Source organism: Crocodylus siamensis, chromosome 5, assembly GCF_052110815.1.
Source record: "Crocodylus siamensis isolate JL-2025a chromosome 5, ASM5211081v1, whole genome shotgun sequence".
Taxonomy (NCBI): domain Eukaryota; kingdom Metazoa; phylum Chordata; order Crocodylia; family Crocodylidae; genus Crocodylus; species Crocodylus siamensis.
Window position 1 is genome coordinate 14,843,633 of NC_143399.1, and position 27,847 is coordinate 14,871,479.

Consider the following 27,847-nt stretch of genomic DNA (forward strand, 5'->3'; position numbering starts at 1 on the left):
TAGTAGCAGCTGGGTCTCAGGGCTCCCCCTTCTTCCCTTGGCTTCTGCTGCATACCCCTGCCCTGGGGGAGAGCACAGTACAAAATGATGTGGAGCAGCCCACAGTGCTGGGGGAGCTAGTAGCTTGGAGCACCCTCATGGTGCAATGCCACGCAGGAGCCCACAGGGAGAGGAAGGGGAGGCAGGGTGCGGTGGAAGGAGCACTCACCCATACAGTGCAACGATGGAGGAGTCTGGGTGTGCAGTCTTGGGGGTCATGGTACATCTTACTGCTGCCCTTGCAGTGTAAGGCCCCTACTGGTGTGGCCTTTAGGACATGTGGTCCCTAGCTGCTTTGAAATTGGAAAGCCCTGACTTAAAATTACAATCTGTTTGACCCTGTGTCCATTTAAATGGCTAACACGCTGACACCAGGAAGCAGATCTATATACTGCTTTGCTTTTGAAGTGAAGTAAAAAATACACTTGTAAGTTTGAATACATTGACAGGCCAGTACTTCAGACATAAGTATATATGTAAATTGCAATTTAAAAATTTAAAAGCAAATCCAGAAAAAACAAGCTTACCTAAAGCAGGATAGCCTAGATAAAATCTGTCTGCTCCCAGCCACCCAAGAAATAAAGACAAAGCAACTGCCACTTTATACGAGTATCCATTTCTGCCAAGAAACAAGAAAGAAAAGCCATAGTTGAAACAAGATATTAATCTGTGTATTTTCTGAGTAATTTAATTAGAAATGATGTACTATTGCCAGTTTCTGTTTATGCAAGATGAAATTTGTGTTGTTTAGTTTAACAATTTTAGTTTACTTCCAAAAGTTAACATAGAAACTTCAACATAGCAATACTATCCATGTACATGTCCACTCCAACACAGAGCCCTTCCTGCCATGAGTACCACCCCACAGCTTGCTGACGGTGGAGGGACGGAGCAGGAAAGGGCCAGGTCCAGGCAACGGGCTCCATTCAGCCCCGCTCCCCGAGTGACCTGGCAGCTGCAGCTTTTTGCTGTGCCAGGAACTGTGGCTGGAGGGAAGGGGGGGGGGGTGAGCCCCCTGCTGCAAGGGCCCTCCCCACAGTTTGCTGGCTTGTGAGGGTCACCCTGAGTCCACACAGGGCTTTCACCTGCCACCCCCTTGGGCCCCAATTCCCAGTGCAGCAAAATGTGAGGCTAAGCTGCTGCTGTAAAGAAACTGGGACAGGGGAAAGAACTCCCCTGCCGCAAGGGCTCTCACAGCTTGCTATCTTTGGGGACGTAGGAGGGGCTGAGCTGGGTCCCTGTGGTGGGGGACCCTTCCCCCCTGCCCAAGCTTCTTGACAGTAGCAGCCAGCAACTGCAGGAGGGGCAGCCTGGACAGGCAATTCCTTGCACTGCAAACGGGGCCAAGTGGAAGGAGCCTCCCCCTCAAGACCCCAGCTAGCAGACTGTAGCAGAGACCCTGCAGTGGGGGGTTCCCTTTCCCCTTGCCCTCTGCCCCTGCCCACTGCTGACCATCACCAGCTGGCGGGGGAGGAGGGATGCAGCACAGTTCTCCTGCAGCCTCCTGGGAGGCATGTGGGAGCACCTCCTGCCTGGTGACCTTGGCCAGTGCAGGCAGGCACTAAGCTCCCTCTGCCGACCAGCACATCTGTTTGGTTGCAACGTGCTCTAACTTACAGCACTTTTAAGTAAAGTATGACTGTGAGAGCACCTTCCGCCAGGGGCTTTCTGTACTTAGCCAGTATTCGCAGTTAGTGCACACAACAGGTCTTTACCCCCTCTTCTGAGGTGGTCAAGAAAGTGCTAATTACTGTTGGGATCTGTGGTATGGACATCCTGATGCTGGCACCTTTCAGGCACTACTGACCTACGCCTAGGGACCTACTGAAATTGTGATTTCATGGATTTTCCAAAACCTGCATTGCCTGCACAATCCAGGGGGAGGAGGAGGGGAGAAGGGGGACAAAAAAAATGTACAGAAAATAAAATGTTAGCTCCCCAGAAGGAGCCAGCAGTCTTAAGGGCGCTGCAGCAGCCCACCAGGGAAGGGGGAGGTTGGGGTGCTGGCAAGATGGCTGCCAACCCCACCTCTTGCTGCTGATTGGCTCTGAGGGCCGTCTGTCATGGGGCCCCACCCACAAAATGGCTGCCAGGCCCTGGGTTCTGCCCCCAAAACTAGAAGTAATCGCCTCAAATTTGGTAGGTCCCTACCTATGCTCAGTGCTAAATCAGTGACCTAATAGCATTTGTAGCCATTTGTCCTTAACAATCCTAAAGCCACTGGTGGATGCACTTGGGAGCAGTTACCCATAGAAAGGAGGAACAGACCAGAGTGAAACTAGAACTGTAAAAGTGTGCACCAATCCACTATTCTGATGTTGACACTTGGCAATGCATCCAATTAGTGAAAATGGCCAAAACAAGCCCTTAGATAACAGCTGAATAAAATGATTTCTCAAAGGCGGCAGACATGTAGGAATCCAAACCCCTGCAATAAAGCATTTCTTATGCCAAACAGAGATTTACAATTTTGCTTATTATCTGGATTTATTGACTTTAAAACCTAATGGCGACATTAAGTGATTAAACTGCGACTGTTACTTCAGTGCTATTCTGTGTATAAATACTATGGAACAAACTGGGCCTTCCTGAGCACAGTGAAAAATAACAAATCATTGTCTTGAAAACAGTTTCCTTTCAGTAGTGAAGAATGCTAATGGTTTCATTTAAAAAGCTAAGATAAAACCTCTAGTTATGTTAATCAATTTGAAGTGTCAACAACCAAACAGACACTAATGCACAAAGGCAATTTCAATATAAAAGTTTGCATGTAGGAACACAAAATTACCTCCATGTTAATACCCATTCCAGATGGGTCCATTGGCCTAATGAATTCGCAGCTTCTATGTAATTTAATATTTTGAAAGAGAGCATAAACCCTTAAGACTACAGGTATATAAGCAGGTAATACCACTAGTACCACATAAGAATGAAATGGGAGGTAAGAGGAGGAGGAATATTTGCTACAAAATGGAAACATGTTAATGCCATAGGAAATGTTACATGTTTCCTTCTTTTAGTCTTACTCATTTCTTCAAGTAAAAAAAATGCAAGACTATAACAGTATTAAGCTGCTCTTCCTAATGGTTTTCTGTAAATATCATATTTACTCAAATCCAAGAGTTTTTCTCCATTCAACACAGGGGGGAAAAGCCCCTTGCCTTGGATTAGTGTGATCTTTTCACAGAAATGGAAAAGTGAAAAATGCCACATAAATATTAAACATCAATACAAACTTAATTTGAGAAAAGGTTATTTCTTAAAAGTTTTTCTCATTTTAAGTTGTATATAATTCTGGTAGACAATGCTTAAGTTCTCTAAAATAACTCAGCAAGGCACTCAAAGAACCACTGAATGATGGGTATGTTTCCTAATATATCACCAAATGGGAGAATACTGTGGTAACAAATTTGAAATGGAATTAGAGAAGGTTACTATATGTCCAGGTTTTCCCTGGACATGCCCTCCTTTTGGATCCTCCGATGTCAGTCCGGGTGGCCTTTTAAAATATGATTAAGTGTCCAGGATTTTGCTCTGCTTAGCATCAATGTTTTTCCTGGCTTGCCCCAACAAGGAGCTGCTTGGGGAGAAGTGGGGGGGGGAGGGTGATGGGAGGCAGTAGCAGCCTTAGGGGAGGGCAAACCGGGCAGCCGCTCGGGGCTCCACACTTTATAAAGTAAAAATTAATTGCAATGAATATTTGTATTAGTAATATTGTATTAAGATACTTTCATTGCAGTTTCATAGGTAGGGCAAAGTGAAATTGAAATTGAAAACGTCCAACTTGCATATAGGTCATCAAAATTAAGCCTCTAAGTAGCCCCAAATGACTCTCTTGCCTAGGGCCCCAACAACCCTAAGGCCACCACTGCTGGAGGCTGAGGGTAGGCAACTGGAGGCAGGAGGTGCCACATGTGTGTGCACACATACCATCTGGCCAGCATGCAGTCAGGCAGGGTGGTGGGAGCAGCCCCAGCAGCTGAATGCAGGTAAGTCTATGGGCAGCAGGGGTTGGAGGGCCAGGGCATGGGGACTGCCAGGGGGGATGGGTGTGTGAGGGGGGCAGGTGCCTGTTGGCGCTGGGGGAAGGTGTCTGGGCACCAAAGCTGCAGCAGGGCAAGGGGGATGGGGGGGAGATGTCTGCCCCTCCAGAGGGGGAAGGGGTCAGGGGGGCCCTTTGGTGGCAGCAACCCAGTGCCCTTGCTTCGGTGGGGCGGCTGGGACAGGAGGAGGCTGCAGGACTGAGGAGGAGGAGCCCGGCAGGTTGGCAGTGAGGGGCACTGGGGGGCAGAATAGACTGCTGGTCAGGAGTGGAGGGCACTGGCAGGGATGGGAGGCTGTCGGTTGGGAATGAGTGGCATTGGCAGGGCTGCGGAGGGGCATATTACTGACCCCCCCAACAAGTGTCCTTTTTTTTGGACACGTGTCCTCTTTTTTGGAACTTAAAATATGGTAACCTTAACTTAGAACCCGTACAAAAGGCCAGTAAAAATTCTGACTATGCATGCATTCATGAGGACTACCTATACACAGACTAACTTATTACATGTTTTTATTACATGTATGAATACGTAAGTATATTAAGCTTAGTTTTTACTTTTTAAAAGGGTAAATAAGTCTGCTAATAGTTTCTCAAGGGAATGATAGCAGAACTTTACTGGTAACCAGTACTGAAATGTACAACAGTTTGCAATGATGCAACTGGAAGCTGTTTATTTTCTTGTAAAGAGACATTGGATTGTAAAGATGGAGCAAGTCTTTTTGAGGTGCCACAGCTTCTCCCTTACCAAGTGAGAGCCAGTTCACAGGGACTGTAAGGCCACATCTGGAGTACTGGGTTCAGTTTTGGGGCCCCCACTACAGAAAGGATGTGAACAAATTGGAGAGTCCAGCGGAGCAGAACAAAATCGGTGAGGGGGCTGGGGAACATGACTTAAGAGGAGAGGCTGAGGGAACTGGGCGTATTTTGTTTGGAGAAGAGAAGACTGAGAGGGGATTTAATACTAGCTTTTACCTACATGGAGGAAGGTTCCAAAGAGGATGGAGCTAAGCCAGTAATGCCAACTGTCACAAAACCATTGCGAGACTCAGGATTTCTAAGCAAAAATAACTCCAACGCTCGATCTTCCAATCAAACCCTCAGATCTCCAGATTTTCCCAGCTAGTAAATCTGTGGAGGGGAATGGGCCAGGAGGTGGAGAAGGGGGAAGACTGAGGCTCCTACTGTAAGGGAGGGAGTGGGGCAGGAGCAGGGGCTGTGGTGAATGTGGCCCCAGTGCTGGGGCAGGTTGTCCAGAGGTGCAGGGGGTACAGCTCCTCACAGCAGCATGCACCTCTAGGGAAGGCATGCAGGCATGTGCTCCTGGCAGGGCAGAGGTGGGCTGCCTGCCAAGGACCTGGGGCTCTGTGCCCTGCTGCTTTTCCCTGGGGAGCTCAGCCATGTGATGCCTGTGTGCTTCCTGCTGCTGGATAGGCAGGGGACACGCTGCACGGCCACCACACCCTGCATCCCCTGCCCACCCAGCAGGCAGCAATGGCATCACAAAGTTGAGCCCCCGGGGCAAAGGCAGGAGGACACAGAGCCCTGACCCCGCAGCAGGTAGCCTGCCTCTGCCCCATGGGGGGCATGTGTCCCCCATGCCTCCCCGGGGTGTGTGTACTGCTGCGGGGAGCTCTCTCCCCCCCCCCCCCCCACTGCACCTCTCGACAACCCGCCCCAGACCTGGGGCCCCATTCATCCCAGCCACTGCTCCTGCCCCACTCCCTCCCTCAGCCTCCCCACCCCCTGGCCCCTTCCTCTCCACTTACCAGCTGGGTGCTGTCTGTGTCTGCTCCTCACTCCCAAGCCACAACCCCCCAGCCCTGCTGCATCTCACTCCTGACCCACATTCTGCCAGGGTGTATGGGCACCCTCCTCCCCCAGGCTCCAAACCCCACATACATGCCCACAGCCCCCCCACACCTTCACAAATAACACCCCCCCCACACACACACTTCAAAAATAGCATCTCATGATTTACATGCCTCTCCTGATTTTTTTAAAAGTTCATCTCATGACTTTTGGCACAGCTGGGCTGGCAATACTGCTAGACTGTTCTCAGTGGTGGCAGATGACAGAACAAGGAGCAACAGTCTCAAGTTGCAGCAAGGGAAGTTTAGGTTAGATTTCAAAAAGAATTTTCTCACTAGGAGGGTAGTAAAACACTGGAACAGGTTACCCAGAGAACTGGTAGAAGCTGCATTTTGGAGGTTTTCAAAACTCAGCTAGACAAAGCTTTGGCTGGGATGATCTAGTTGGGGATGGTCCTGCTTTCACAGATTGTAAGGGGCTGGAAGGGACCTTAAAAGGTCATCGGGTCCAGCCCCCTGTACCAGGCCAGAAAGACAACTGGGGGGTCAGGTGACCCCAGCAAGGTGACTGTCCAGTCTCCTCTTGAAGATCTCCAGGGTAGGTGATTACACCACCTGTGGAGGGAGTTTATCCCACAGTCTGGACACCCTAACTGTGAAGAAGTTAATTCCTAATGCTGAGTCTGAAACAGCCTTCTAAGGAGTTTGTGGCCACTGTGGCTTTGAACAGAAGGTTGGACTAGATGACCTCCAGAGGTCCCTTCCAATCCTAATTTTCTATGATTCTATGACAAATGCATGGTTTTGTTCCTCGAACTTAATCTATAGTCATGAAGCAAATAAAAGTTTAACAAGCAGGCTGCTACATACAATATTAGCCAGAAAAATATAATGAGGTGAAAATAAACCTAGGAATTCTTTGTTACAGTGAGGGAGGAAGGAAGGAAACTTCAGCACATTCAGTTTGATATTTTTCTTGTTCTTGGAAGATGTGGCTGAAAAGCTATACTCTCTAGAGAAAGCAGTGACCAAAATTTGCTTAGCTGGCAGTTAACGCTGGCTATGTTAGCTTTGAGTGTGCTGAGCTTAGACAGTTTGAGATGGTAAGTAAAGAAAAAAAAGACATGAAACTGGTTGAATGATACAGAGCTTGCCGAGGTAAGCAAACTACTGACTACTAAAAGTATTAAGTTAGAGTTAACTGGCTTCCTGATTAGCACAGCAGGTGAGGTTCAGCTAGGATTGCTGGAGCTGTGACTTCACGATTCTATTTTATCTAGACAAGACTTGCAATTTCCCAATAAAGGAGAAAACAGACAGGAATTCCCTTAACTTTACTAGTAGGTTTTTAAGTGCTGCAATTGATTTAATCCACGCTTAATGGTCTGCACTGCCCATGATGTGAATGAAGAACTAAGGCTGGGTCTACTTTGTGAGGCTCTTGCCACTTAAACTAAGGGGGCAGCACTAGGGCAGCAAAACCCTAGATTGAACATTGCTCTGCTTGCAGAACAGCCTCTGTGAACACAGGTGTGCTCACAATGAGATTAAAAAAAGACATCCTACAAGGTACAAACCCATTGTCCCACTTTAATTCTACCTGCAAATTACCAAAATAACCCTCCTTCGCACCTGAAAATGTGTGTGTGGGGGGGGGGGTGACTAATTTGAGTTAACTGCCATTGTATGTATAAATGACTACTCTGTGCCTGTTTTTATGTAAAATCCCAGGAGAAACACACCTGGGGTACACCCAAAGTTTATTTCTAGTCTGAGAGAGCTGCAGATAATGTTGGATACAGGGTATGAGCTTTTCTGCTCCCACCTGACATGCTTCTGCTGAAGGCACTTTCTAATACAGACCAAGTTTCAGCCAATTTAATTTGTTCACATTTAAAAAACACTATTGAGTCCTGTAATAAACGTAACTGTTTTGTAAACATCAGCGCATACAAAAAATAGGAGTGAAAATTGTTCCTCTAAATTCAGGCTAAAAACAGATGACCCTGTACTCCTGAACAAATAATTTTATTTTGGGATCTTGTACATATATACCCTCACTGTCCCACTGTAGGTACCTGTGAAGCATCTGAAATAATACTTTTGTCCCAACATTCCTGGCTAATTCCATTCAATAACTGCCATTCAAGCTGAGTGCTAGGGTGCATGGCTGACAGCCAAGAGGTTGCAAGTTTGAGGCCATGACAGAAGCTAAGGGCAAGGCCTGTCAGATTGCAAGGAATCTGCAAATTCTGCTAAATACCTTCTCACAAAGACTGGAGAAAGGAATGCCATTCAAGCTGCTGTGTAAATAACTGTTTTGATGCAAAACTCAGGACAAACAGCCCTGAATTAAACTACAACAGGGATCATTCATTTTCCATACCTAGGATGCTCTGTCCACACTTATCTGAGTCTAGCAGCAGAAAGCAGCTACACTGACATCACACTGCATGCACAGTCGCCTCCACTGCAGCAGCTGTGCTGCCACAATGTGGAAAAGCAACCAGCTGCTGAAAGGACTGCTGCAGCTGTGGAAGGCAAGATAGTGTCTACACATGCCTTCTGCCAGCTGCCAGGGGGTTCTGCTGCCACACAAGAGCTCTGAGTGGGGAAGCACTCAATTTTTTGTCAACAGACCTTTGCTGACGGTCTCCTGGCACACAGCAACTACTACCAGAACCAAAGACTCACACACAACATCGGGACAGAATACAAGACGTGCAGCTCAAAACCAGCTTTGCTCATAAGATTTATATTTTTACCATTAAGCTATACCAAGTTGTAAGAACATGCTAGTTAATGTGACATTTGTACACAGTGTTTCTGGTGACCAGTTCTTCTAACTTACAGTATTAAATATAAATTCATTTCCCCATTCCCCAGGCAACACACGCTGTACCATTTTAAAAAACTAAGCATGGAAACAGGGACTAATGTATTGCAAAGCACACAATCATTTACTTACACATTACGGCATTCAATAGGCTTGTAAAATCCAACTTCCTTTCCAGTAAAGATTTTTTCTATGCCACTGTGATCCTTACAAGTAATATTTGGTGCTGGAAGACATTGAACTGAGGACAAAAAAATGTATTTAAGCAACAACAGGCCAGGCATTGTAATGTATATTAGCATGTTACAAATGTATAGCTAAGCACACAATCAAGTCAAGTCCTATACACACTAAAATTAAGATAGAGAATATAAAAAAAAAACATAGACGGGTGTGACTAGTCAAGTCTTTTAAATCTGTTATCGATATCAAGTTGTCTTTTTTGTTACGGTAACTATTAAGCCATCAAACTGAGGCCCCACAATTATTATTCCATTGTATTTTTCCGGTTTTTAGGGTTTTGGTTCTACTGAGGGATACCAAACAACCTGAATAATATGTCTCAAAATACACACAATGGTAACACACTCTTAACTGCTCTAGTGTTGTTTATTTGACTAGTGCGTCCTGACACCAGGCAGAGGCACGTTTAGGCTCTTGTTCTCCCACTCACTTTCTCTCTCAAAACACCTTTGGAGAGTAAGCCACAATAATACCAACATCAACCCTTTACTAGGCAACATTTTGTTTTTTTTCTCTTTTAATTCTATATTACATCAGCTAGACAGATACAGGCAAGGAACTATTTCCGTCGCTGATTTTTCAACAGAAATATAGGCACCAGCAGGTAGGTGGTAGAGAAAAAAAAATACACTACACCACATATTTATCCTTTGTTTTTGTTCGTCTTTTAAGACTGTCCACAAATGGCTAGATTTTTTTTTTTTAACACAGTCTGGAATGCCTATCAATAGCAGATTTGTTAGATTCATGCAGCTACTGCTTCAAGAGTTAGTTGAAGTAAAGGTAGATTTCAATATAATTATACCCATTTGAGTTCTGCATGACTGTATAGTGCGAGTGCCCTCCAGTAATGTAGGACAGTTTTTCCAAAATGGCTGTGTGCGCTTGTGCACATGTGTTCGAAATAAAGCACAGAATGTAAAGTGGACTTTTGAGGCACACAGGGAATGTAATCAATAGAAATGTAATAAGATCATAAAAGTCGCAAATTATTATTCAAAGCTCTAGTCCTGCAACTTAAGTGAGAATACCGGTACTCATATGCTTGAAATTAAACGTGTATTTAAGTGTTTGTAGGTTTGGGCCTAAGATGTATTTTACAGCAGTGATTCTCAACCAGGGTGCAGAGAGATCCTTCAAAGGTCAACATAGATGTGAAGAGAGAATCCAGCAATTTTCAACCAGGGTGCTGCAGGGTGCCATAAAATATTAATACAGTTCGGTGTGCAAACATGATTCATAAGACGAACCTAGAATTTCCCAATAGGACTTTATAGTGTTAAAAACATTTTGACTTGTGGTCTTTGAGTTCTTTGCTACAGAAGAATGCTTGCTGGATCTTGATTACAGTATAAAGTTTAATTCCTGGTCAGGGGGTTTTGATAATCCCATTCTTCTGGCTATCTGAGCAACTTATTAAAAAGTAGTACAAGACTGAATATTAGGGTTACAAGGACAGCTACTGTAACCACGTATATTCAGTTTTAACTTTGAATACTCATAGAACATTTTTATATTATCTGCCACATTATTGCTGTCACAGGCTGTTAACGTCACTGTCTGAGAACATCACCCAGGTCTAACACAAGTGAGTTGAAAGACGAAGTTAAGGTTTTACCTTTTGGCAGTTAGGTGAGTAGTGAGGTGAGCGTGTTGAAGTTCAACACAGAAATAACCTAACCTTGCCTGCCTTGGACTTGCAAGAAGTGACCTGCAGAAAGGAAGAAGTCTTCAAAGGCACTCTTCTCTTCCAGTAAACATGCACTAGACATAACAGGGCAGGTGTCACTTATTTTCATCATCGTTATAAAAGGTAAAAGCTGAACCAAAGAAACATGTCTGGATAGGGATGATCCTGCCTCAGGCAGAGGGTTGAAGTAGATCAACAATTTTCAATCTTTTTTGTACCAGGACCCATTTGTAAACAGCAATGGCCAGTCCTGACCCAGCAGCACCATACCTAGACTCCCAGTGGCCCTGGGAGAACTTTTAGCATCCGGCCCCCTTTTGCAGGAGATAATGATGATGGTGATAATATTGTTATTAATAGATAATAATATTATTATTATCACTATCCTATAATAATAGCATCATATTATTATTATTATACGAGAATAAGATGATATTATTATCATTATTATTAGATTATGATAATAATAGTAGTAGTAATAGTAATAATAATCATGTGATGATGATGATGATGATATTGTTATCATCACCACCATTTCTGGGCCCCCTTTCTGTCTGGACCCCCGGCAGCTGCCTAGTTCACCCACACCTGCGTCCAGTCCTGCAACCCAGTCCCCTCTGCACCTGATCCACTGCCCCCACCCCGGCCCCAGGTGTGTGGGGCAGGTGGTGTGCACGTGTGGAGCTCTGCCACCCTGCAAGGGAAAACCCACAATTTCCCTATTTTTTTCTCCTGGAAAGAAAAATACATTTTTAAAGTCTGACAATCCATTTTCAAAGCATATTCACATCTTCTTTCATATACTCTGGCAACGCACAGAGGGGTCACAATCCACAGGCAAAGACGCGCAGTGCTGGGGGACCTCTAGAAGTCCCTTCAACCCCTACATCTCCAGGATCCTCTATAAAAGCAGATCCCGAGAGAGCTCTGATTGACCCGAGGAACCTCGCCTGCCTGTAAAAGCAATGTGTACTCTTGGGGTCTCTGCAACAGTGAAACCAGGGCAGGTACACGACTGCGCAGACGCTCTTGAACCGCTCGCCAGCCTTACCGTAAGCCGTGTGGTTCGTGCAGTTCATGGGCTCCTGCGTGCCACTGTCTATTTTGGGATCTTCGCAGATATATGTGCAAGGCATTAAGGAAAGCCTGGGTTGCTTTTTTTTTGGTTTAGCATCACAGCCCACCACCCCGGCGGCGCCCCCCCCTTCCCTGCCCCTGCCCCTGCCCCTGCCCCTGCCCCTGCCCCTGCCCTGAGGAGGGGCCCTGGGGCCCGAGGAAGGCCGGGGATGATGCCCGCGGGACCAGGCTGCCCAGGATATTGCCCCATCCTCAGCTCGTCGCACTTGGGAGGGGGCGGCTCAGCAGCCCGCGTAGTGACACAAGTCAGCCACAGCAAGCCGAAGAGCCAGCCCGCCGGCCCCCGCCGCCGCTGCCGGGCGGCCATGATGGAAACGCACCGGTCAGCTGACGCTACACTGGGTCAGGATCGAGGCTTTGCCCCTAGCCAAGATGGCCGCCACACCACTATGACCAATGGCGCTGAAGGCGAGTCGGGCGTTTTCTCAAGATGGCTGCCCCCCTGCGCCTAGAAGCCGGGCTGCCCTTAGTAAAGACGGACGCCGTTCTACTACTGGCAGAGCGGCTGCAAGGCTTCGGTGGCAATCCTGGCCCCGCCTGCTCGTCCCGCTGCATTGTGGGAGATGGGGAGGGCGGGGCTGGAGAGGTAGAGGAGGGGCTGGAATAGGAGAGGGTTGGGACGGGGGAGGGGAAAGCCCTTCTCCCTTTAGGATAAAGAGGGGGAAAATGTAGGAGTGTTTTGCCCTTTTTTAGTACATTGCCTTCTGAAATGTGCTTATATGCTCATCACATGCAGAAGATTCACCTGCACTGGGAAAGTGGATCCCCAAAGTGTGGAAAAGACAAGGCAGAAAGGAAAAATGACAAGAAAAAGAAAAACCCAACGCTAATTATGGTGAAAAGTCATTTTTTTAAAGGATTTGAGTAAATCGGTGCCTGCTTTGCAAATTCCTCTAAATCAGTGTTTGCCAGCTTTTCCCAGCCCAAGGCAAGGTTACTTTCATAAAAAATAATTTCCATGGCCTGTTAAGGCATACCCCATCCTCATACCTACTGTAGCTCACTGCCATGGCAAAGATCTGTGGCACACCTGCTCATGTCTGATGGCTCAGCAGTTGCAAAACACTGCTTTAAATCAAACTTGGTTGTCTTGTGGGATGAGGGGTTCATCTGAATCAAAATCCTTATTTTAGCTGGACAAAGAATGTACATTTTAACGCAAGGAGGTCAGGCATTACCCACAAGGTGGACCTTCTTGTTCCTGCAGCCAAGTGTCATGCACAAAGGTGTGACATTCTTTTCAGAACATCAAAGAAATCCTTAGTAGTCTAATTTCTGATCACCATAGCAGACAGACAAATGCATTAACACCAGCCTGGTTTTTCCCGTACAAAGGACTTTTAAAAAGGTGAAGCACACAAACAAATGAGCGAGAGCCTGTCTACATGACAATACACTATTGGCAGAGCGGTGTCGGATAAGGGTGTAAAAGAATCACCCCTTTCACTGACATAGCTCTGCTAGTGCAGACAGCTCTGCTAGCAGCTTCTGCTGTTCAGGGGAGGAGGTGCGACTTGCAGCAGTTAAGGAACTTCTATTAGCGCAGCAGTTCCCAAACTCTGACATTGTGCACCACCAATTTGCAACAATACCTTAAGTATCACCAGCAAATTTTTCAGATCAACCTTCCTTAACTACCAGAAAACTTTGTCATATAAAGTAGCGATATTAAATCTGTTAACTTAATGTGTTCACGGACAGATTGTCTGCATACCACGGTAGTACATGTACCACAGACTGGGTATGCTGTGTTTAAAACAGGGGACCCGTGTTGCCCACCCAAGATACAGCATCGGCAGCGACCCTGCAGTAGAGACTAGGCCTTCAAAATGGTTTCTACAGTGTAATTATGTCCAATCCAGGATGGCAAAAATGCTTTACAGGTTTAACACTTACAAAACTGATTTAAGCTTTTTATAACTACTTGACTGCTAGCGACATTACATTTCTGAAACGACATGTTCCAATTTCCAGGAGGATCAAATCCCAGAAGTTTAGCATTACGTCATCCTGAAGATTCCTAGTAGCTGCCTGTGACTACATTTCCCTAGTCCTGCGGTTTTATAGAAGCTTATTTGTACTGGTTTGGTTTGTTACAATTCTGTTTTCTTACTCACCTGTGCAAAAATACCCACAGTAGATTAGCCCTATATTAACTGTGACCTTGTGATCCTGAACAGAAGTAACTAGAACTGTGATTCTCAACCGAGGTACCATGACATCAGGAGTAGGTCGGGGGGAGCATCAAAATCTAGGGGAGCAACTCTTCAGAAACATACCTCAAGGGCAGATGAGGACCAATGGGCATTAGCTAATAAAGGGTAAATTTAGGCTGGACATAAGAAAAACCTTTTTCTTTGTAAGGGTCACCACAATCTGGAGCACACTCCCAGCAGAGGTGGTGCAGTGGCCATTCTTGGAGGTGTTCAAGAGGCTGGACAAGTGCCTCATTGAGTTCATCTGAGCCCAATTACTTCCTGCCCGCAGCAGGGGACCAGACTTGATGATCTTACAGGTCCCTTCCGGTCCTCCAATTCTATGATTCTATGACCCCCTGGGGTGCCTTGAGATCCATTCAAGGACGCTGTGGGTTGCCACACAATGTTAGCATTGTTAGGTGTGCAAGTATGATTCACAAGATAAAACTAGAGTTTTCACATAGGAATCGATAGTGCTCACAATATTCTGACCTGTTGTCTTTCTGTTCTTGCAACATAAGAATTGTTCTAGTGTTTTTCTGCAGTTAAAAAAAGTGAAAATTAAGATCTGGCATTTTTCAAGGGATGTCTGAAGTCTATGAAGGGGTACCTCGACTCCAAAAAGGTTGAGACCTGTAACATATGTGACTAAATAGTAGCACTGTATGACCTCCCTTGTCCTCTTTCGGGTTTATTTCATGTACATCAAGAGCAAAACTCCAGCTGTTTAAGAGAGTAAATCAGGAATTCTGTTTCACTCGGAGGCTCTGAAAGCTGTTTGGGTGCATAGCCGTTGGTCTCATTTTTCTTTATCCTTTCAGATGAATGTGCCAACTAATATCCCACATCACCCATATCTGACAAGCTAATAATAAAGACATGGGCCTCTGAGAAATGGATGGCTGAAGGGATTGGCACCATGATGTGAAATATTATTCATCCCTGTCATTCTAGTCCAGCTTAGTAATGTCCCCCCGAATGCTGCTCTCTAATGGCCCTTCGGAGGTTCTTGTGAAATAAACTGGAGGTCTACAGCCTAAAGGAGAAAGTGTGCAAGTAAAATTGACAATCCTGTTGGCAGTTGTAAAGGAAAAGCCGAAGGGAGAATACACCTCATAATGCACCTCATATTCCAAGAGTAAGACCGAGGCGCATTAGAATGAAAAGTAACTAACTCAGTTGTGCTCCTGCCCACGCTGCATCTTGGCTGGATAAACAACAGGCCTCAGTATTCACCTCTGTTTAGCTGACTGGCAGTTTTCATAAGCACGACATTAATTCCCAAGCTCAGGCATGGGAGTGGGAAATTAGACACTTGGAACCTGAACCAAGTATCATAAATTGGAAGAGGAGGATATGACATATTTTTATAAGCGTTCAGTACACTTTCCAAAGGTTGAACAAATAAAACAGAAATGTGAGAAAAACAGTTGGAAAAAAAGTGTTGATTCATATTTTTGATGCAGGCATCCATTCTAAAGTCTTCAAAGTCCTCTCTCTCTGCTTGAGAGGATCACATGAGATGCACTACACAATGAACTGGGAAAGCAGAAGCAGCCGACGTAAAACAGGCAGTTTGCTCTCAGGGTATTGACTTGGTATCTGCAACTTAACAATACAACAAAACAGGCTAACATCTACTTTTCAGAAGTGTGGGGAACTGCAGCTCTTGCTGACTTCAACTGGAGTTGTGCATGCTCTGTCCTTCTGAAAACTGGTCACTAAAAAGATGATACAGAAACATCAAGACTTTTGGGGTACATAATTTTTCTTCTCAGCTGCACAGAGAAGGATTATGAAAGCAGAAACTCCCCCACTTCAATAGAGATCAAGTCTTGATAATTTCTGAACCATAAATAACATATCTAGCAGATCTGGGAATCTTGCATTTGGAACAGAATGGAAGTTACCATTGACACTCAGTGGATAGTATTTGTATGCCATGGATACAAATTCCTGGATACAAGTGTTTGTCGGCTACAGATTTAATTAGATGTCAGCATTTTTCAGTTTAAACAGAGTATCGATACTGTCAATACTCCAACAGAAGCCCAGGGAGTTTGTGGGGCACTGCTCACCAATGTGTTTAGAAGCCGTAGTGTCAGGGCTTGCACATTTAAGGCAGGAGAGGACCAGATTTATCCGTGCGGAGATTGTCAAGTTCCAAGCAGCCGTGTGCAGCTCAGCATGGCCATCTCTCATGCTTTCTGGTGTTGTTCTTAAAGTTTATGCCGGGGTTCCTGATGTTTATGTGCCTAAGGGCATATTCAAATTTAAAAGAAAAAGCAGGGGCATAAACATAAATATTAAAGTTTAGACTTTCGGATCCAGGATACGTGTGTGCGCAACGTTCTGTTTGGGGAGGGCGTACTAAGCGCCACTCTATCACAGTGTCAGTCTGAGTGACGCGGTCTCATTCTGGTGGCTGTTGCATACAGCCCGTGAATGTTTCGGAAGCGTTGCTGTTTTGAGTTCAGTCAGCAGCGACAGCATTTTTTGTTGGAATAATGTTTTTACTGATCGTGAAAACGTGCATGGGCACCTGAATAAACCTTGTGGGGTGCCATGGCCCGTTGGGAACCGCTCCCTATGCTTTGGGAATGTGAAAAAATTAGTTCTTGTGTGTGTGTGTGTACATACATGTGCATACATGCATATGTACATGTGTATACATGCATGTGTGCATATATACATATGTGTGTTTGTGTGTATACATGCATGAGTGTGCATCTAAATATATATATGACCCTTATGAAAGCCATATAGGACCCACATACAGCTTATGATCCTTGCTGGTTTGCCTCAGATCTGCGACCACCAATTTCCGACACTTCCTTTAACCCCGCAACAAATCATGTCTTTTTATTGTCGGTTAAAGACTAAACCGGGCGGCCGGAGTCTCGGGGCGCCCGCCGAGAAGCTGCGGCTCCGAGCTGTGCGCGACGCAGAGGCCGGGAGCGCGGGCCCGGGGAGGGCAGGGAGTCCTCCCCCCACGCCGCGCGCTCAGCGTCGCGGCTTCGAGACGAGCCCCGGGCCCGCGGGCGCCGGGCGAAGCGCCGTCCCGTCCCGTCCCGGTGCGCCGGCGGCGGCGCGGCAGGTGGGGCGCGGCCCGGCTCCGGCTCCGACGCCGGCTGCACTTCCGCCCAGGTGCGGCGAGCGGGGCAGCGCCGGGGCCGGGGCCGGGGCCGGGGCCGGGGCCGGGGCCGGGGCCGGGCCGCCACTTCCTGCGGGCTGAGTTTCACCGAAACCGCCTCCCAAGCGCCCACCTCCGGGGCTCGGATCGGCGCCGCCAGGTACCGGGCCCGCAGGGGCAGGGCGGGCTGCCGCTGCTCGGGACGCGGGCACGGGGAGGGGCTGCTTGTGGCAGGCGGAGAAAGTTAGTTTGCGGCTGGAAGAGGGAGGCAGAAAGACCACCGCGCCCTTCTCTGCCCCGCCGCCGCGCTGCCTCCCCAGCCGCTTCCCCGCGCTGGTCCCGCGGGCCGAGGGCCGCACCTGCAGCCACAGCCCCGCGCCTCGCACGGCGGCAGGGAGACGGGCTGAGCCTCCGGTGCAGGGAAGAGGAGAGAGGAAGGGCGCGTGTGTGTGTAGGGGCTGTTTTGTCTTCTGTTGTGGCATGCCAGCTGAGGCTGGGGACTCTTCAGTCTGGACAAGAAGAGACCCAGATAATCCTGTCAAACCCAGGGGAGGACAAGAAATACAGGCAGCCCTCTTGACGTAGTTAGGACACAACTGGTTCTTGAAAACCGCATCTGAAGTCGAAAGGTTGTAACTCAGAACTGATTTTCCTATAAATGGGGGATTGGTTTCAGAGCCAGGGCCCCATACCCTATTTTCACCAAAAATAACCCAGAATGTTGTACTCTATTATAGAGGAGTAATATAACCACATTAATCTATTGTAAATAGCAATCCGATTGCTTTGGAAGGACTTCATTGAGGTGACTTGGCTGGACTTTTTGAAGGGCTTCTGGCTGGACTCTTTGAAGGGGTCTTGGCTGGCGTCTTCACAGGAGTCTTGGCTGCAGTTTTTTCTGGAGTCTTGTCTGCTTTCTTAGAGAAAGTGTCCAAGGAAGTGTGGACAGATGCTTTCCAGGGGGAAGGAAGTGTGGACAGATGCTTTCCAGGGGGATGGGCGCTGCAGCAAACTTGTTTGCTGGCATCGCATTGGATCAAGCATCATAAAGTCGAAACCGATGTCAGAAAGTCGAAGCAGGGTGTCAATTTATACATGTTGTAAGTGCCGTTCGTCGCAATTCAAGACGTCTTAAGTCAAGGACTGCCTGTGATGGGCACAAGCTGCCTGAAGATTGCTTCGGGCTTCATATAAGCACTTCTTCACATAAGTTGAGTGCTGAGGGCTTGCAACAGTCTTCCTCCAGAGTTGGTACAGTCACCTACCCTGGTGATCTTCAGAAAGTGTCTTGACACCCATCTTGCTGGGGTCACTTGATCCCAGTCTTTCCTGCCTGAGTGCAGGGGGACTGGAACCAATGATCTGTAAGGTCCCTTCCAGCTGAAGCTATATCGCTCAATTGTGATGCATGGGGGGTGCACACAGGTTAGCATTGAGATCGGTCGTGCACCCCCTGGAAGCGTCAGCCACGAAACTGGAAGTGCACCCTCTCAGTGATTGGCCTCTCCCCCCCAGGCACCAGTCACCCATGATATCACTGACCTTATCTCCCCACCTAGGGTTTATCTCAACTTGTTACATGAAGGAAAAATGCCTGTTTAGTAGGTTTTTATACTGATGTAATCTCAGTTTAACACCCCTACCCCCACCCCCACCCCTGCAAACAAAACCAAACCCAGCCCTTGTACCCTTGTTGCAGGGAAAACCTAGCCACAGACTTGGGATAGGAACTGTTTTTGTGTTATAGAGTATTAAGTATCGTGTTGCTCTTAAATAATGACCCCAATTAACATCTTTTTAAGGCCACAGCCTTAAATTCCTGAGTCACTGTGGGCTTTCATAGGCTGTGTAAGATGATTCACGATCCTCTCCAATGGCCAGGAGAGGTGCAAGACGGGACAAGGGTATCTTGTGTTCATATAGATATAGCAACTTTCTTCTGAAATATTGCAAAGCAGATCAGAAGATTGCATGTGATGGTCTGATCTACACTAGTTTTATAGCGGGTTAGGTGTGTTGCATGTGAGAAGGTCCCACATCCCCATCTTTTGTATGGCTGATGTAGATGCTATACTGCTACATTTAGGTGGTTGAGCCAGACAGTTGCATCAGGAACAGCAGGGTGTATCGCTGCAATACCTCTTTCATATTTATGCATCTGGCATTGAGTCATGATCTGTTCTGCGTGACCACATCGCACACTGAAGAGTTTTTAAGTTTCCATTTGTGCATCAGGTATCCACATCTCCCATGGTTTGTGCAGGTACAGATTAGAGTTGCCCATGAGTGTCACGGGAGATCAAAGCCAGGGACCTTCTGCATTGGATCTGTCACGAGAAATTTATTTGGGATCTCCTGTGAACCCCATTCGGTTTTCCAAGCTTCGTCAGGTTCAAGTCACACCCCCTTAGTCTGTACAGGTATCCTGACAGGAGCTGAACATCCACCCATTTAACTAATGTCATTTGGGGGCAGTGTAGTTAATTTGGTAGATTCCCGCCCCCCATGCACACACTTTTGCTACATATGCCACATCTCCAGGAAGAGGCTCTTTGAACACAGCTACAGCATTGTCATAGCAACAGGGGCTCTGTAATTTAAGAATTAAAAAAAAAAAAAAAGTGGTGATGCTTCCCACTGCCCAAAGCCCTAGCGTAGCTGCAGCTATACCAGCATAAAAGAACATTAGTCAGGATATTATTATTATTTTGATCTCCCACCTGGTATGAGCTGGAGCTGCAAAAGTATTTTTGTCAATTAGATTACGAAGATTTAGGGATTACCAGAAATACTGGTAAACCTGTACTACTGTAGACCTAGCATCTCCGTCTAGGTGGTGTCTAACAAGTTCCCACAGCTGGAACTAGAGAGCGTCATACTTCGCTATTCTGTAGGCTAAGTGCCTTCCATGCCTTGGGGATTTCCTGCCATCTTCCCGAGCTTGCTGGTGTTTAGTGCAATATTGACTGGTTACATAGTGCTGCCTTGCCTTGTTTCCAGCTGCTAAATTTAATTAAAAGATGCCAAAAAATAATCAACTCCCTTGCTAATATACCATTAAGCAGTTGTTGTTGTCTAAAAGATGATGACTGATTGCACTGGGAGAGGCAGTATCTATGAGGTAAAAGGTGGAAAGATTTGCGAAGCCCTGAACTGGCCACTTTTTGGCTTAAAGAGCAGATACTCCTATAGTATGTGGAATACAAGACCTTTGCATGCCTGGAGATAACAGTAGTAGCCAGGTTTTTTTGGTCATGTGCAGAGGGCCCCTATATGCTAATTACATAACCTTCCTTCCATTTGATTAAGTGCCCCCTTCCCCTCCTTGCTGTGAACTGCCTGTGGACCTTAGTGTTTTTTCTCCATGCCCAGCTTCACATGAACTTTGTAGTGGTTGTTATATATGCCGTGCCCAAAGTGTGCAACTGAATCGACTGCCTTGGTCCAGGAAGCATATAGATCTTCAATGCAGCACGTGCGGTTTCTTTTGACGAGCCCCTGGCCCATTAGATTCCTTTTGCTTTCTAGTTCTTGTCACTGCCATACAATTATGCAAAAACCACTTAGTTTGCACCTGGACCTAAACGATTATAAGCTAAGGGGGAGCTTGGGGGTTGAGCCCCCCCCCACAAGATGAGTGCCCCCCAGTAAGATTTGAAAATCATAACCTGGGGGAGGGGGTCTCCGATTAGGTTGCTCCTTCACTTAGGTGGACTTGTTAATCAATGCACTGGTTTAATTTTTTTTTTTGCAGATCCCGCCACAAGAGTCAGTGTAATTTGAACCCTGTATAGATCAACATTTTTTGAGATGTAGGAATAGGAAGAGTTGTAGGAATAGGAAGGGTTGTCTTATCCCTGGCTTCTGTGTGAAGGTGTGTGGTACAGACTGCAGCATTCCCTCGAGTAATATGCAGCAGTTAACACTAAACCTGCTGTCTGGTGCTTGCTGAAAGGGATATTTTTGTCAAAGGTACTGGTGCAGATCACTATGCTCAGGAAGTGCCTGTGCAGAATAGCCCAGGCCTTTTTAATGATCTCATCTGAAAGTTGTGCAGAGGGTAAACAGTATTTCTTTTTGTTGACTCAGTCTTTCATGCTGCCAACCTAATACCTGGAACACTAAAAATGAGCTTAGTAGCAATGTCAGTCTTGATGCCAAATATCTTACTCTTGGGATTTTTAACTAAATGATTCTTGTTCATACTGCAAGCTACAGGTGCAATGGGTTACGCAGGCTATGATTAAGGCTGCCTGACACTTCCTTTTATAAGATGCTGTTTTCAGGTGCAGAGTGCTGCAGCGTGTTGCTGGTGCCCCCCCTAAATCAGTGCTTGGGGTTGGTGGCCTGCTTGTCATGGCCTTGTTATATTACTGTTATTCAGTCACATGCCCTTTGCCTGCACCCAAGCAGCAAGCAGAAGTCTTTCTGATTCAGATGTATGGGGAGTAAGAGCTGCATCTGTGTGACATGTGGACAGATGAGGTGATGATAATGCAAATAGGGAACGTGTTGGACATGACAGAATGGGTCATGCATGTTGGAGAGGGTAGAAGAGTCTGTGCCCACTGAAGGACAGAGCCTGTATTTCACTATTTCTTTTGCTCTTTGCCAATCCTGTCAAACCCATTGGCAAAATACTTTGTGACTAGAATTAGAGGGAGGATGCAGGTTCATTTTGCTATTCAAAGAACTGTGCGGGGGGGATTCCAGGCCTGGTAGTGACCCAGGTGGGTGTCAAAACAGTGGTACAGGATGGAGTTTTCATTTTTTTTTTTCAGTTTTCTTCTTTAAAAACCTAGAATATTTAATGTGGGTGTGCACTAGTCCTGATAATTAAGGTCACAGCATCAAACACGCTTAGCAGTTTGGAGTAATGTAACACAGATGAACTATAGGAGGGGGTGAGAACTCAAAGGGTAGACTCTAAACCAGGGGTGGGCAAAATGTGGGCAAGATGCGGCTTGCCAGGCCATTCTATCCGGCTTGCGGGGCCCCTAAAAAATTTAGAAAATTCATATTTATGTACCCCTGGCTGCCTGTCATGCAGCCCTCGATTCATTGCCAAAACTCAGTAAGTGGCCCTCCGCCCAAAACAATTGCCCGCCCCACTCTGATTTTGAGGCATACTTCATGATTTTTGGGGGGACGTCTGACATGAGGTTTAAACTTTTGGGGTTGGTAGTACTGCAGAAGAATGAAGCAACAGATGGGTATAGAAACATAAGAATGGAGGTGAGGAAAGAGGAAGACAAGGCTGTGAGTGTGTATGTTTCCCTTCCAGAACAGAACAAGCATTACCATTTTGGGTAAGTCTTCAAAACAACTTTCTTGGCAGGCTTCTCCCACATTAACAATCATTTCTGTTGTCATCACGCTCCTATGCATAGGATTAGCATGTGGATTTGGGGAATGGTTCAGTGAGCATGTATTTGGGCTCCCAATAACTTTACCAACCCAGGAAGGAATTCAAGGGAGCTGTCTTGGTTGGTTTCCCAGGCCCCGCAGGCTAGCCTTTGTTGATGAGGATTGCAGGTAGCTCATGATTTTAGCGGAGGAAAAAATCCTCTATGCAAACTTTCCACTCCCATGAATGATTTATATTTTCAAGGCTCACTTCATAACCAGAAGAACTAGAAGCCTGCTTTAAAACAAATACCTCTTTTCTACTCTCCGCAGAAAACGGGGGAGGGGGGGGATGGAAGAAAAGCTGAGGCTGGTTTGGCTGTATTGTGTAAAAAAATGTTGAGGTATGATGAGAGGTTGCCTTGAATTCCCAAGGATCCCAAAGTGCTTTACAAACTTAAGTTGTTATATAAATTATACATGAGGACCACTTCAGCCGTTGCAAGAGTATAGCGGCCTAAGTAAGAGCTCTTTGGAATAGCAGTCAACAGTATAAGACAGGAAGTAAAAATTTCCTGCCAGATCAGATTTGTTTGCTGGTGTAAATTTATTGGTCTCCAGTGCTGTGTTTTAAGGTGTTTTCAAGTCACACTTTTCCACCGGGACTGTTTTGCAACAGTGCTGATGTTTTCTTTGGAAGGAAATAAGATTTCCATGGATTTTGCCTAGCCTAGAAATATTTAATGAGTTGTATGAGCCTTGTTTCTCTTAGATGGGGAGGGGTTTGGGCTGTAGTAGCAGATGCAGTGGTAGTGCTTCAGTTTGTTTTCTTTCCTTTTGAGTTAGTTCAGATCAGAGTTTAGCAAGGAATCGGGGGACACTTGGGTCATTGGAAGTGCTCTATTTCAAGTGGAAAGTATAACAACAAAACTGTACAGCTCTCAGTCTCCAGCGTGAGAGAATCTTTCGTGGTTTATGGGTCACATGGATTTTGCTTTGAATTTTTGGTTTAAAATGACCTTCCTTATCTGTAAGTTGTCTTAAACTGGGATAAATGTTTGGATGTAGATGGGAACCACGGAAAACCCCTGAGTTCTGCCTGGATTCCATTGGAAACCAGTACTCAAATACATCAACATAGAATCACTGAGTGGGAAGGGACCTAGACAGATCATGGAGTCCGACCCCCTGCCATGGGCAGGAAGGAGCACTGGGGGTGGCAGGGGTCATAAGACCCCATCCAGGTGCCTATCCAGTCTCCTCTTGAAGATCTCCAGGGAAGGTGAGAGCACCACCTCTCTGGGAAGCCTATTCCAGGCTCTGGCCACCCTTACTGTGAAGTAGCTCTTCCTAATATCCAACCTAAACCTATCCTCCCTCAGCTTGTGGCCATTGTTCCTGGTGACTCCAAGGGGGGCCCTGGTGAACAGACTTTCTCCGAGTCTCAGCTGCTGGCCCCTGATAAGGTTGTAGGGAGCCACAAAATCCCCCCTGAATCTCCTCGTGCGGAGACTGAAGAGATTCAGGTCCTTCAGCCTCTCATAGGGCTGGCCGCGGAGGCCCCCAACCATATGAATGGCCTCCTCTGGACCCTCTCCAGGTTCCCCACGTCCTTCCTGAAGTGCGGCGCCCAAAACTGGACGCAGTACTCCAGCTGTGGCCTGACCAGCGCCGCATAGAGGGGGAGCAAGACCTCTCTGGACCTCTTAGTGATGCCCCCGTTGATGCAGGACAGGGTGCGGTTGGCTCTACCTATTGCTTCATCGCATTGGCGACTCATATTCATCCTGGAGTCAATCCTGACTCCAAGATCCCTTTCTGCCTCTCTGCTGCTGAGAGGGGAAGCCCCTAACCTATAACCATAATGCTGGTTCCCTCTCCCCAGGTGCAGCACCTTGCACTTGTCCTTGTTGAACCGCATCCTGTTCAGATCCACCCACTTCTCCAACCTATCCAGGTCTGCCTGGGTGCGGTCCCTGCCTGCCGGTGTATTCACTTTACCCCACAGCTTGGTGTCAGCAGCGAACTTGAACAGGGTGCTCTCCACACCCTCGTCCAGGTCGCTAATGAAGATGTTGAACAGCACCGGCCCCAGGACCGAGCCCTGGGGGACTCCGCTGCGCACACCCTCCCAGGTTGACGTCGACCCATCCACCACCACCCTCAGGTGCGCCCCTGGAGCCAGTTTGCCACCCATGTGACCGTGCATTCGTCAGTGCCACAGCCCCTCAGTTTGCCCACCAGAATTGGGTGGGACACTGTGTTGAAGGCCTTCTGGAAGTCCAAGAAGATGACATCGACTTCCTTCTTCATATCTGAGCTATTTGTTACCTGGTCATACAAAGAGACCAGGTTAGTCAGGCAGGATCGGCCTTGCATGAACCCATGCTGGTTACCCCTCAACATCACTTCCCCTGCAGGCTCTCACAAATGTGGCCCTTGATAATTTTTTCAAAGACCTTCCCCAGGGTAGAAGTGCGGCTGACTGGCCTGTAGTTGCCAGGCTCTTCCTTCCTCCCCTTCTTGAAAATAGGGACCACATTGGCCCTTTTCCAGTCCTCAGGGACTTGGCCCAAGCACCAGGAGTCCTCAAACAGCCGTGCCAATGGCTCTGCAATGACATCAGCCAATTCCCTCAGCACCCGCGGATGAAGGTCATCCGGGCCTGCCGGCTTGGACACATCTAAGCCCTCCAGGTAATCCTTAACTAGGTCTGCACTAACAGTCGGGGGACTTGCATCCTTCCTGGGCCTCTCTACGCTGTCACCCGAGAGCTCCCCATTGTCAACAGTCAGAAACATGGAGGCAAAGAAAGTGTTAAAGAGTTCTGCCTTCTCTCCCGCGTCCATCACCAACTGCCCTGCCCTGCCTTGTAGGGGTCCAATGTTACCCCGAGACTTCTTGCTACCTGTATACTTGAAGAAGGACTTTTTGTTATCCTTAATCCCAGAAGCTAATCTAAGCTCCAGTGCTGCTTTAGCCTCCCTTACCAAATCCCTACAAGCTTGGGTCAGGGAGGTGTACTCCTCCTTTGTCCCTGCCCCCTGCTTCCACTGCCAGTATGCTTTTTTTCTTTGTCCTCAGGCCAGCCTGCATAGCTGCGCTCAGCTATGAAGATTTCTTGGACCCTTTTCCTGCCTTCCTGCACAGAGGAATTGCATCCTGTTGCGTCCCAAGGATAGCCTCCTTTCCTGGACCCCCAGACTAGCTATCCCCTGGGCTCCGAGTGCCTCCCTGACTACTGCCCTGAGCACATCAAAATTGGCTTTCCTAAAGTCAAGCATTTGCGCTGTGCTAGTTCCCCTCCCCACCTTTCTCTGAATAGCAAACTGGATCATTTCATGATCACTGTCCCCTAGCCTCCCTTGTACTAGCACATCCCCCACCAGGTCGTCCCCAGAGGCTAACACCAGATCCAGCATGGCGCTTCCCCTAGTGGGGACGTGTACCTCCTGCACAAGGTGTAGGTCCTGTACACACGTCAGGAACCTTCGTGAGTGGCTAGACCTGGCCGACTGCTCTTCCCAGTTGATGTCAGGGTAATTCATATTACCCATGACCACAACATCCTTTGCATGCATGGCCTTCCCCAGCTGCCTGGAAAATTCCAGATCCAGCTCTTCCTCCTGATGTGGAGGCCTGTAGTAAACCCCTACCACCAGCTTCCTCTCCCCCGCCCTCCTTGAAGTTTGACCCACAGGGTCTCAATTAAGCCTTCCTCTGGTCCCATTTGGAAGGTAGAACTGGTATACTGTTCCCTAACATAGAGCGCAACCTCCCCACCTTTTTTCTCCTTCCTATCTCTTCTAAACAAGCTATAGCCTTCTATGTCTAATGCCCAGTCAAATGTTTTGTCCCACCATGTCTCCACTAGGCCACCCAGGTTGATTTTACTACTTGCAAGCAGGACAGCAAGCTCCTCCTGCTTGTTCCCCATGCTTCTTGCATTAGTGAAGAGACACCTTAATCCCCCCGTGGGAGCCCTGGTCCCTTGGTATATACCTGAGCAGGTCCTACACCTGGTTGAGTTTTTTTTCTTGCTCCTGTGGATCCCCACTCCACAATGAACTTGATTTAAAGCCCGCCAGAGGAGGTCGACTAGACAAACTCTTACCTTTGGGGGAGAGATGGAGACCATCACACCCCATGTTGTATATGAATCTTGTAGGGCTAAAGCAAGGCTTTGTAATACTAAAAGTGAGGCCATTTCATTGTCCTTTCGCCTCCATTTCATAAAAGCGGACACAGCACTTACAAGACGGCTGGGAGGGAAAAGGGGTACTGTGTAAGGGTTACTGATAAGATATGAAACTAGCTGAATCCAGTCAACAAAGGAGTCTCATCAACAGAGAAATCTTGAAGGTGGTACAAGGATTGTTTTTATAAGATAAGATACATCTGGGCAAAAATATATGGGGCATGTAGTCATGAGAGTTAAACTTTGGTGTTCACGCTCACAGTGCCGCTTGATTGGATAGAATAGTGATTTAGTTAATAGATGATTGGGTATTTTTACAAGCACAAGGTAATCATGAACTAACGCTGATGAACTAACAAAGAATAAAATAGTATTATTTCTGGTAGGCGGGGTGCCTCCTCAGAGGCACCCCACTGCAGCGAATAAAGGCTCTGTATCTGACTTTGGATACTTGCTCTGCGTGATCATTGCCCCAGCCTAGAGCAAACTGCACGTGGCTTTAAAAGCATAATTCATAACACCCAGGACGCCCTCTGCTCTGAAGTGCGGGTCATGGTTTAGGAAGCCAAATCTGGTGTGATGACACCAACTCCGGAGGTGCCGGTTCACCTCACGGATGCAGGCGCTCTGCCACTGATGGTGTCCACTAACTGGGAGGAGGGACGAAAAGACCACCTGGGCCACCGACTTTCTAAGCTTGGCCCCCAGAGCCCTGTAGTCATCCATGATCTGGTCTGGACTACTCTGGGCCGCGTCATTGGTTCCCGCATGGATAGGACCATAGGATAGTAGTCAGAAGGCCGGATGAGGTCAGTGATCTTCCCTGTGACGTCCCCAATCTTGGCACCTGGGAGACGGTACACTTCTCACACGTTGGGGTCTGCATGGTGGATGGGTCCCTCGGTTCCTCTGAGGAGGGAGTCCCCTATGACGATGACCCGATGTCTCTTCCTCTGGGTCACTGGATGTTTCTCAGTTGGTATGGATGATGGCTTGCTGGATGAGGGCGTGGCTTCCTCCCGTCCTTCTTCCTCATGCCCAGTCTCCTCCAGCTCTGCCAGGGCCGCATACATGTTCCCCAGTTGGACTGGGATGACAGTTGATGCAGCTATGCACCGCTTGTGACGCTGCCTGGCCCTGGAGGTGACCGTTTTCTATTCGCCTCCTGCAGACTCCT

General features: G+C 47.3%; 2 protein-coding genes across 9 annotated transcripts in view; one reads left to right on the forward strand and one right to left on the reverse strand.

Moving 5' to 3' along the window:
* Positions 1 to 12,259, reverse strand: part of TM2D1 (TM2 domain containing 1) — a 40,232-nt gene extending 27,973 nt beyond the window's left edge. For 2 of the 4 annotated variants that reach the window (XM_090047615.1, XM_090047614.1), the window contains exons 1-4: positions 11,974 to 12,259; positions 11,710 to 11,779; positions 8,858 to 8,966; positions 567 to 658 (exon numbers count right to left, since the gene is read on the reverse strand). In XM_090047615.1, coding sequence (XP_089903741.1) covers positions 567 to 658; positions 8,858 to 8,966; positions 11,710 to 11,779; positions 11,974 to 12,102 — 400 coding nt within the window. In that variant the 5' untranslated portion in view covers positions 12,103 to 12,259. The remainder of the gene's footprint in view (positions 1 to 566; positions 659 to 8,857; positions 8,967 to 11,709; positions 11,780 to 11,973) is intronic. The other 2 variants (XM_090047612.1, XM_090047613.1) reach the window with 2 other exon arrangements.
* Positions 12,260 to 17,169: 4,910 nt separating this feature from the next.
* PATJ (PATJ crumbs cell polarity complex component) overlaps positions 17,170 to 27,847 on the forward strand; it is a 238,175-nt gene continuing 227,497 nt past the window's right edge. For all 5 annotated transcript variants that reach the window (XM_090047201.1, XM_090047198.1, XM_090047196.1 and 2 more), the window contains exon 1: positions 17,170 to 17,286. The gene's annotated coding sequence lies outside the window, so the exon portion shown is untranslated. The remainder of the gene's footprint in view (positions 17,287 to 27,847) is intronic.